This window comes from Podarcis cretensis, assembly GCF_951804945.1.
Source record: "Podarcis cretensis genome assembly, chromosome: 8".
Classification (NCBI taxonomy): Eukaryota; Metazoa; Chordata; class Lepidosauria; order Squamata; family Lacertidae; genus Podarcis; species Podarcis cretensis.
This window is the reverse complement of record NC_137177.1, coordinates 58,779,097-58,790,804: the sequence shown is the minus strand read 5'-3', so window position 1 is coordinate 58,790,804 and position 11,708 is coordinate 58,779,097. Positions and strand designations below refer to the sequence as shown.

General features: G+C 43.7%; 1 protein-coding gene across 1 annotated transcript in view; it reads left to right on the top strand.

The window, feature by feature from the left end:
- The first annotated feature begins 5,707 nt into the window (after positions 1–5,707).
- The window catches only part of TOX3 (TOX high mobility group box family member 3), a 95,814-nt gene continuing 89,813 nt past the window's right edge, over positions 5,708–11,708 (top strand). The window contains exon 1 of the mRNA XM_079988816.1: positions 5,708–5,833. Coding sequence (XP_079844942.1) covers positions 5,732–5,833 — 102 coding nt within the window. The 5' untranslated portion in view covers positions 5,708–5,731. The remainder of the gene's footprint in view (positions 5,834–11,708) is intronic.

Below are 11,708 nucleotides of genomic sequence, written 5' to 3'. Positions count from 1 at the left end.
TCTCAGAAGTAGGACAATAACTTACCTCTGTAGCATTAAGTAAGAAAAAACTGCTTTCTGTTCTTTTTTAAAAAGGGAGAATTACACTGGAATTCTAAGGCTGGAGGAAGACACCATGGCAGGGGTCAAGAACTCACCTCTAAGGATGGATGTATGTGTCAGTTTCAGTTTTATTCAATTCCTCATTTTCCCAGTTTTAAATTCAATTTCTTCACATTTCTGCAGCAAATTTGCAAATTTTAAAAGAAATCTTCATGAAATTTCACCCACAATTTAGTGAGAATTTCTCCCGATATACCCATTTTTATTTAATTTTTACTGATATGACATTTTTACAAGCAATTTTCCATGATAAAATGCATTTTTGCACACCATCTTCACTAATCTATGCATTTGTATGCAAACTATCCGCTAATATATGCCTGCTGGTACATATTGATTGACGGGAGATCTTCACCACAAAATTCAGAGAAGTGCAGATTTAAAAGGATGTTGTGTTTCAGTTTGCATATTGGTTCAAGAAGTACAAATTATGCTGTTTCTCATTAAAACTGAATTGTCCCCCCTCTTCCTTGCAAATCGTAGCTATACAAAAGTGGCATCACCACACTTTGAATTTCCCCACTGCTGTGCCACTATACCGACTGTGGCAATGATGCCATGTCATGCTTTTTCTTTTTAACAAGATGTTACTTGGGCAAAAGAAGGATAAAATGCTGGGCTCCTGTTTTTGCATCAACTCTGCATCTGCCAAAACATTTAGTTCTAGCCACAGGATGCTAACTTCATTCCAGAACTAGGGGTGAATAGAACATTTGCTTGCTTTGATTTTGGGAGTGAAAGTAGTGCTTACCGGGGGTTGAAATGTTTACCAAACCCAGCTAGTCCTTAAGCCAATTCCCACTCTGGTGCTTTTATTTTTTATTTTTAGGATTATCAAAACAGATAGTCTTGGAATAATTATCCAGCCAATTGGGGAAATCATGCAGTCAGTGTGATAATGACATTATGCAATGTAGCTGATCAGCTTAGGTCACAAAGTATTCCCATATCCCAACATGTTTTTATTGGGGTCAAGATTTAATTTTGGAGATGCTCAGTTTCTGCTGTTATTGGTATTATATTCTTGCATTGCTATTGTTAGGCCTTATTATGAATTATGTGGGGATTGCTTAATTTTATTGTATACTTACTGAGATGTTTTCATTTACTGTTTATGATTACAGTACTCACATTTTGTTATACTTTTGTAATTATGTAAATATTTTCATATTGTAAGCTGCCTTGAACATTGTTTTAACCATGGAAAGGCAGCATAATGGCAGTAATGTCACAAAGCAAATTTAGAGTGAGGACTTTTCAGTTCAGCGCTGCCCTCCCTCTGAATAAGTGAATAAATTTGTTCTCTTTTGCAGCTCTCCCTTCTTGAAAAAAAAGGAGGGGATTTTTACCATCAAGTTTTACCATAAAAGTTTTCATAAAAACGGTTTGCATTTTCAGCTGAACCCTATCAGACACTTTATTCTATACTTACACAAACGCATCAGAAGAGCCTGCTGAATCAGGCCAGTGGTCCATCTAGTTCAGCATCTTGTTTTCACAGTGACCAACCAGAGTTTCCAGATACTGATACCTCTTCTTACAAGGTACAATCAAATGCACATGAAATTCATTGCCTGCATTCACACTAAGGTTACCAGATGTCCCCGTTTCCCGGGGACAATCCCTGGATTTGCAAATCAGTCCCCATACAAAATCCATTGAAGTTGAAAAGTGTCCCTGGATTCATTGAAAAAAAATCTGGTAACCTTAATTTACATTACTAAACACATATTTATCTGAATGGCTAAGATAACAAGGGAAACATTTTATCTGGTCAGATGTTTAGACAAACAGGAGTGCTGTTGAGATCCGGTAATTTTTTGCAAGAATTTCCCAGGCCATACTGATTTATTTACTAACCTGATCAAAATGTTAAAGTGTGAAAAGAAAACTTCTGTGTGAAGAACTTTTACACTCCCTGCCAAAGAACAGAGAAACAAAAATCCACTGCAGAAATGACCCAGTACTTGATTTTTATTGTCAGGAACACATATCTTCCTCATGTGCAATATTTCTATCATTTTTACTCTATATCAGTAATCTTATCGAAAGTCAAGCCTTCCTCATTCACGTCAGTCACTCTCTCCCAGTCCCCAAACTCTCCTGTTGGGATTGGGAGCTACCATCCCCCACTCCATGGCAGTAGGAGTGTTAAGCCAAAGGATGAATGGACACTGCAGCATCAATACCACTGACATGTGTAATACTATGAAAAGTATCCAATGCTGCCTGGCCTCAGCACTGCTGACACTATGACAAATGTTTCTTCCCTTCAATTACAGGGCCAGTTTCGGGCTGCAGTTCTATGCACACTTAACCTGGAAGTTAACTACCACTGAACTCATATGATTGTACTTTAGTTATGGATAGTTGTTGATTTAGGACATGTAAATTCTGCTTTCTGGGAAGAACACACAACAGAGTCTAGCAGAAGTATGCTGTTAGGTTTTTACTACTACAAGGTTACTGAACATCGTTTTTTTTTCAGTGGGCTTTCTTTTTTTAACTTCCTTTCCTCTCTGAAAATTCTGTTGTTATCTTCTACAAAAACCAGAGCACTTGAAATGTTTGAAATATCAAATATTTGTCTGGTCTATGAGGAAGTGCCCTCATTACCTCCATTGTTCTATAGTTGGCCGCTGAAAAAGAAATGCTGTTATTAAGCTTCTGTGTGATGCTAAATGTGTGTGGAAGGGTGGACCTGGATGTATGAAAATGGTCCTTTTAAAATGGAAATGCACTGATGTGCACTAGATATGGCTCTGCCAAACTTTTCTTCTTGAAATGAATATAAGGCTGAGGAGGGATTTGATCAACTTACAAACGATTACACAAGCAAATGTATGGTTTGGGACCATAGCGTGGCAGTCCCAGGTTCGATTCTTGGTGTCTCCAGGTAAGGCTGGGAAAGTTGGAAACCCTGAAGAGCTGCTGCCAGTCTGGGTAGTTACCAGTTTTCAGAAACCACAGGCAGGCAGAGTGCTGTGTGCTCATGTCTAGCTTTCCACAAGTTTCTGTGATAGCAGGATACTGGACTAGATGATCCTCTAGGCTGTTCCAGCAAGCTCATCTTATGTTCTTATGTAGACAATGATGAGCAAGATGGACCAATGATATGACTCTGTACAGTCCTATGTTCAATCCCTGGCATCTCCAGGCTGGGCTTGGAATAGCATGCTGTTCCAGGATGCTATTGCTGTTCCAGGGTTGAGCTAGATGACCCAATGGCCTCTCTCAGTATAAAGCACCATCCTGCATGGAAGATTCATGTTATTTTCTACTCTCAACTGCTTTCTTGATAAGCCACAGATGGGAGAACCTCAGGCCTAGGGGCCAAATGTCCCCTCTTGCCTTCAGTACTCTCCCTAGGGCATCCCTCTCAACGACCCTGGCTTTGAAAATTCATTGAGAATGCTTCTTGTTCTGTGCATGTTGATGCACACCCAGCACTTGTTGGCTGCAGCACCCATGGAGATTTTCATGTATGGATGAACATCACAGAGAGAAGTTAAGAGTCAGATTAGCACCTGGGAGACCAGGGTTCAAATTCCCCACTGGGGCATGAAGTTCACTGAGTGGCCTTGGGTCAGTCACCATCTTCAAGCTTAACCCTACCTCACAGGGTTGTTGTGGCGATTAAATGAGGAGGGGGAGAAGGACCTTGTGTACCACCTTGAACTCCTTGGAGAAAAAGGCAGGATATAAATGTAATAAATAAATTTTTAAAATGCACATTACTTGTTTCATCACCCAGTGTATTCATATATAACAGTGGGCAGCAGGATTGTGTGTATCACCTGAATACATTTGTTATGATGTTTGAAAGAGACCCATATATCCAGCTCTCTATCACATTTTCTCCATGCTGGTTTCTGGGGGGTGGGGAAGCACTCCAGGTGCACAGAGTACATGTAAAAAACGAACCTGCTGCGGTTAGATGCTCAACAATCCTGCTCCCACCCACCACCTTCCTTTATCCTTAGAACGGACAAATTTGTTAAAACAACAGAAGACCGCGGGTGAAAACTCGACGGAGGAGCGTTAGATTGGAGGCAACACGAAGTAAAAGCCCGCTTTAGGGTGCTCTGCCCAGCTCAGACTGGTTCCCACGTTCAAGCGGTTACGAAGGCTTCCCTTCAGATGCCTGCCTGCGAGCCAGCCTACCCTCTTCCTCTCTACTAATAGAAAGTCTGCTGCAGACATACACGTGTATTACACTCTCTTCATTTCCCCTCCCCTGGCGGCCCAGCAAGCTCAGAGGAGCCCGTAGCAAAGCACTGCTGAAAGCTCTGGCTGCGGTGCGTAATAGACCCATGGTCCCCATTCACACGTGCACTTGTCTCTCCCCCACCCGCGGCTCCCCTCCTCTGCGCACGTGCGCTTCGGTTTCCCCTCTCCCTTAACCTTCGAGGCGGCCGGCCGGCCAAGGAGCGCGCGCGGGAGGGCGGGGCGGGAGAGAAGCGAGCGGGCCCCGGCCCCTTTGGACGCGCGCGCGAGGTAACCCTCCTCGGCTGTGTGCTGCTGAAGGGAGCGAAAAAGCAAGAAAAAAAGAGGGGGGGCAGTACTGCCAGAGAGCGAAGCGGCGGCGAAGAACCCGGCGACCCCACCACCAAGTCCCCCCTTCAGCCTCATTCAAGTTGGGCGGTGCCAAGAGCAACCGCCACCGTCGCCCCGCTTTTGGAGCACTTTGGGGGCATGTGTGTGCTTGGAGACAGCGAAGCTGCCTGCCGCGCGACCCTCCCTCTCCGCAGCTATTCGGGGCTCCTTTGGCGCCTTCTTTCTCCCCTCACGAGTTCCTCTGCCCTTTCTCTCTGTCCACACACGCACACAAAACAGTCACTTCCAGAAGAGGGGAAGGGAAAAGAAAGAGACACATAAAGAGAGAGAGAGAGAGAGACCCTTGCGCCGGCTGCCTCGGCGGCGGAGCGCGCGCCCGCCCGCGCGCCCGGTCGCCGTTCCCCCCTCTCCTGAGGCAGGCGGGAGGAGGGGGCCCGAGAGAGAGAGAGAGAGAGAGAAGCCGAGAGAGTGCGAGAGAGCCGCTGCTTCTGCTTCTTTCTCTCCTCAGAGCCGGGCGCGTGGCTTCTTTGTGTGGTGCAGCTGGTTCTGGAGGCAGAGAGAGAGAGAGGCAAAACCCGGGGGCTTGCCATTGGAGGGGGGTGGGGAAAGAGAGAGAGAGAGAGGACTGAGAGAAAGCTTTCGCCCCACTTCTCAGAGGCGCGAGAGGCTCCCCCTTCTTGCTCCCCCCTCACCTGTGCCTCTCCTTCCCCGCCTTCGGCTCACCTGCCGCTCTGCCCCCTCCCCTCCCCCGTCTCTATCATCCCCTCCCTTGTTTGTTTTTGTCCCCCCCCCTCTCTTTCTCCCTCCTCTTCCCTCCCTCCTTGTCCTCCAGGAAGCTTCGCCTCTTTCCACTTCTCGCAGATTCCCAAACAACTTGAGCAACGTTCTTCCCTCCAAACCCGGGCACTTTTTAATTTTTTATTATTTGGAAGGTGGATCTATTGAGAGCCTCTCAGAACTTCACCCCTTTTTGGACCACACGGACCTCCTCTCTTTAACTCTTCTTCCATCCAACACCCCCTTCCTTCCCCACCCCCCCTGCCCCAAACAATCCTTCCCCCATCCCTTCAACATGGATGTAAGATTTTATCCTGCTGCATCTGGAAGCTCCCTTCCTGGAGACCCTTCCAATCTGGACTTTGCCCAGTGTTTGGGTTACTACAACTACAACAAGGTGACTACTTCTTTAATTCCTCCCCACTTTTCTTGTTTTATACCTTTGTTTCTGGTGTGCCTCTCTAGTTTTCCTCATAATATTGTGCCTGGTGGTGCTCTGTTTTGCGGTAGTATATTTTTTGTTTTTGTTTTAGGGGGTAGGTGGAACGAGGGGGAAAGGGCACTGCAACTACTGAAACTTTCTTTCCCTGATGTTAAATGGGGCAGCAATTTTTTAATCAAAACTTTCTCAAGTGTTCTCTCCAACGCTACCGCCTCGCTGCTCCTTTCCATGGCCTGTACAAAAAGCCATCTCTGGCTCCTGTTGTTGTTGTTGCTGTTGCTGTTGTTGTTGTTACTACTCCCCCTCCCCAACTTTGGAGGGATAATCCCTTATCATTTTCTCACAATTCTTTTGAAATAAAGCACAGTTTCCCTTGTAAACACACACATACAAATGTAGGGCTTGCGGAATAGCTACTATTTCATTGGCGGTGGGGGAAATTGCTGATGAAGGGAAAGTGTGTGCATGGTGTATCCGGGCAAAAATGGGCTTGTGCAGTTTGCAAAGATGCTGCTTTCTGCTTTACTTGGAATCCCTGGAACAATGGGCAGTTTTTGCTGAGGCTCTAAGAAGTACTTTGGGAATTGCAGCCAGTGAGCAGCTGCCACTATTGTCTGCCTTTCTTTCTTTCTTTCTTTCTTTCTTTCTTTCTTTCAGTTTGTTGTGTTGTATTTATTTTTAAAAAATCTTAATTTTTTTTAAAAAGTCAGATCTATTTCGTTTCTTACAGTCCTTGGTATTTAGAGTAGGATAAAATGTAATGCTGATCATAGATTGTGCATTGCTGCCCACTCCCCCCCCCCCAACTCATTTGGGTCCCACTTTTTTCACATTCCGCCACAGTTAAGACATTAACTAAGGCATTAGTTCTGACAAAGCATGCTTGTGTGGAGTTTTATTGAAATCTGTGGGATCCACATCCCAGAAAAAAATGTGTTTAGGATCTGGGTGCCAAAGGTCATTCCAAGTGGGAATTAGTTCAGTGGATGCATGATTCCTTGCCTGCTAACATTACAAAGCAAGCGAATTGTTTCATTTGACTTGTTTGTCTGCCGGAGAAGCTGTTGGTACTACTTAGCTCCATGGCTTATTTACATCTTTCTTGTGGCAGTTTATAGATGAGAAGGCAGATGTAGCAGCAGCAGCAGCCAGCAGAAGAGAAGGGCACTCCCTACCCTAAATGCATTTTACAAATAATAAAAATGTTTCAACCACAGCTAGTCTGTTTTTGCCAACAACCAGGAAGGAACAGGGAAATGCAAACTTAAAGAGAGACATGGTGACTCATGCTATTCTGAAAGGGACTTCACTGTTTGCATTAGGCTGTGTCAATAGCTCACGGAGTTATTAGCACGGGGCCTTCATACATGTATATAAAGATCCCTTTCACGGCTAGCTGTCTCTCTCCTCCACTACCACCACCATGCTGCCTTTGCCCAGCCTCTGGGGCCCCTTGTGAGATACTGCCTGTTGAGATACTGTGCAAATGGTTAACTGAATGAAGAATGTAATGATGATTACCTAGGTAATGCATGAGAAAAAGGAATTGGTCGGGGGTGGGAAGACGGAATTTTCAAAACAATATCTGTGGTTATCAAAAGTTTCTTACTAGGGGATTGCTTGAAAAAAGGATGTCACCAAAGCAAGCCCTTTTTTAAAGAAGGCTCTGTTTTCGAATGTGCTTGGTCAGGCATGATGGTCATGTTTGATGGAAGCTGAACTGGTGTTTGCCTTGTCCCATGTAGCCAAAGCATACCAATTCCTTTTCACCAAGGTTATGTTAAGCTGCTCCTGGAGAATGCATGCCTGAGCGTGCTCTTGGGAGGTACACCACTGAGAATATGAGCACTCTGCTGCCTTGATAGTATGAAAAAGGAAAAAAAAGAGAGAGAGGAGGGACTCAACACAAATTAGGGGCTAGAGCATCACCTTTGATTTTTAAGAGTTTTCAATGCTCTGAATAACTCTGCACAGTCACTTGTTAGGGCAGCCAAATGTATAAAGTCGCCATCATTTAGAGAATGGCTAGATGTTTGCTGCACTTTGTATTAATTCATGAACATTTTTGAGCTAAACTACATACCAGCCATATTTTTTTGTTTGGCTATTTATCCTTGGTGATAATGAAAATACACTGTGTACATTCTTCTTTGTTTGCTATGTGCCTCTACAGAGTGTGCCTCTACAACATGGGAATGGCTCCAAAATTAGAAATTTGCAGAAGCAGACCAATTGTAGGTACCTTTTGAATAATGTTCTATTGTATCTTCAGCATCACGAGGAAGGAAAGTGTGAAACTGCTGTTGGATACCATTTCTTACAACACCAATCTCCTCAAAACAAAACCAAACCAAAAAAACACTAAACTGGTAGGAAGCTATTAACTCTGTTGCACTTTTCCTGCCCCTGTTAAAAAAACACTTGTATTGCCAACTTGCAATTAAGGTGGAGGATGGATATGACTTGGGCTGTGATCCTAAACACACTTTGAAATAAAGATCATTGAAATCAATAAGCTTTGTAAGAAAATATGTTTAGGAGCAGGATGTTAAGACAATAATTTTATTGCACTTTTAAAAAGTAAGTTTACTATGGGTTTACTCTAGGGTAAACAGTTTGAAGCCAGTGGTTGCAAATCTCATTCTGATTCATATAGTTTTAAACCACAGATGGTTGGGTGGTTGATGACTCGTTCAGATGAACCTTGCTTCTTTCTTTTGCTGAGCTCATCCAAGCTGCTCCTGGTTGCTTTGTCATCTAAAATGCCTTTGCATTAGTGTATTTTTACATACATAGCTATTAGCTGACGTTCTTAAGATGTGTATCCACCATTTGTAACAATGTTGCAGCAATGTTTGTAGTTGCATTGCAAATAAAAATCAGTGTCTAAGGCAATAATACTGTGGACCATAAGAACCAACTCCTAGGGGCCAATGTCTCTTTGGCCCACCCAATAAAATATTTGAGGGGGCTGCCCCCCAAAAAAATTTGATGGGCATTGCCATTCAAATGGTGTACGTGTGCCACATCGTGTGATCAGTTATGCAGGATAGGGCTTACTTACCCCCCCTTCAATATTTTGTTCAAGTTGGCATTCCTGCTGTAGTCATTGCAAAGCTTAAGAACAGGCCAGCAGTATTGACTGGCAACATAGTAGGGAGGACATTTTTCTACATATAGTTGAATACAATGGGCAATAACACAAAATACATCATTTGGGTGTGTCTAGAATAGCTCATGGGTTAGACCAGGCTTCCTCAACCTCGGCCCTCCAGATGTTTTGAGACTACAATTCCCATCATCCCTGACCACTGGTCCTGCTAGCTAGGGATCATGGGAGTTGTAGACCAAAAATATCTGGAGGGCCGCGGTTGAGGAAGCCTGGGTTAGAGTAACTTCAGGAATTTCTGAATTTAATAGGATTTGTTTAGAGTGAATGCTCTGAGGCTAGGCAATTGTGCAAGGCTTCATTGTACATGTTCATAGTTAAGAAGTTTATGCTATTTGGGTTGTATATGGACTACTAGGGATTGAGTGACTTTGTCCTTGCCTCATCCTTGCTACATTTCTAGTGTACCATATTAAGACATTATAATGTGTAACTTCAGTCCTGTTTGATGGTAGGGTGAAGTTGATGGGGTTGTTCCAGAGTTACTGGTTTCAGAAGTTTGCATTTGCAGGTCCGTCTGCAAACTAGTCAAATCTCATTAGGATTGGTGCTTCATATGGTTTATAGCCAAATAAATACTGTTGCACCAATCTAGTAGGACAGATTTTTCTCTTCTCCTTCCCATGGAAAAATATACAGCAGGGAGTGGGGGGGGGGAGCACAGGAACCTGCCTTACACCAGAATTTTTGTTTGTTCAAACCAGTATATTCATTCTTACCTAGCAATGGCTCTTCTGGGTCTGAGGCAGATGTTTTTTTTCCACATTACCTGCTACTTGATTCTTCTAACTCAGAAGTGTGAAACTTGTGGCCCTCTGGATATGGCTGGACTACTATTCCCATCACCCCTGACCATGCTGGCTGTGGCCGATGGGAACTGGAGTCAAATAACATCTGGACATCTGGTCACAATTTTCCCAACCACTTTTCTAACTAGAGATACCAGGGGCTCAACTTCTGACTTTGGCTTGCAAAACATGTGCCCTACCACCGAGGTGCATGCATGCTACCTCTGAAGTATGTCCTCTTCCCTGGCACACACACTCTGTTGAGCTTTTGAGAATGTTTCCACCTGCAATATATTATTGTACCACGTGTTGTTAAAACTTCTCTGTTAAAGCTTGCTTTCGAACAATCATATTGAAGGGTGGCATATGAATCTATAAAACACATGAATGATGGTGGGTAGGGGGAGAGAAGCAGGTGGCACTGGGTTCTAAGTGTATCTCTCCCACACTACAACTGATGATCAGTTAAGGGATAGTAGCAGACAGGCTGACACCCCATTCATTTGATCAACAATGCTACCACGAGTATGTTGGTGTCCTTTTGGGGACATTATGCCTTTGCTACCCCCCTCTCACACACTCTCAAACAACTGGGTTGATCTGGAAAAAGACTGTATGTGGCATAAGCTAAATTGCTGCATGCTGTGGGTTGTGGCACACTGCTTTCATAAATAGACAATTTTGGGGGGAGGAAGAGGGAGAGCGATAATACAGATGATGTTTCACAAGACAAGGCACAGCAAATGAGTTTCTGCAGCTGCAGTTATCTAAAACATTCAATGCAAACACCACAGTTGGGTAAATAGATGGTACAGATAAAAGAAGGAGCAGATGGCCAATGGATGCTTGTATAGCTTGCAGTGCGAGGCTTGGCTATATCGCTACACTGTGGTGACCCTTTACCTGCTTACGCTCTGTAACCAGGAAGAACCATTTAATTTTCCCCACTTTCCTGCCTATGGAACCTGCCTAAACTTTCACCCTGTGTAAGATGGAGAGCAACAGTTGCTATCCGTGTGGCATTGTTTCCTGGGGGTTGGGCTGCAGTACGGCCTGTAGCTTTGTATATTCTGTATGATTGTACTCTTCCTACAGTAACAACTAGGATAGAACTGAAAGTGGGGTGTGATTTCCATGAATCCTTTTGGCTGGTGGGGTGGGGTGGGGTGGAGAGGAGAAACAATAAGACTAAAATGCAGCTTTTTTGCATTTCATCTGAAAAGCATCAACATCTTTGTAATGATAGACTCTTGAGACTATTAGGCTAATTTTTCCACAGAAGATCTATGCAGTGCATTTACCTTGAATAGTGTGCACTCAATTTCAATATAGACTAGACTAGTTTGTCATCTCTCAGAATTTTTAGTCCTGCCAAAAGTGAGGTAAAGGGAGATAATATGAGTGTGTTGAGGTCGAAGGTTGAACATTACTGCATCTTTATCTGGGGCAACTTTGAATGTGTGTGATGATTCTATACCTTCACTGAACTTTCCAGGAGACTTTTGCTAAGTTCTTTCTTATTTTTCCAGTAAAACAAACTGTATCATTTTCTACCACTTTTGGAAAGTGGTGTTTTAAATTGGTGTTTTATCAAACTGTGTTCTGGAGAACTTGGTGGCTTCCCTGGATGCTCATCAGAGCTTCTTCAATGAAACAATCAGTAATGGTGGATAGGCTTTCCTAGAAGCTAAGCTGCCCATCACTACTTAGGCTCTCTCTGTGATACACATTTAAATCAGTATCATGCCACTTTAAACAGGCATGGCTTCCCACAAAGGATCCTGAGAACCGTAGTTTGTTAAGGGCACTGAAAGTTGTTAGGAGACCCCTATTCTGCTCCCAGAGCTACAAAATACAGAGTGGTTTAACAATC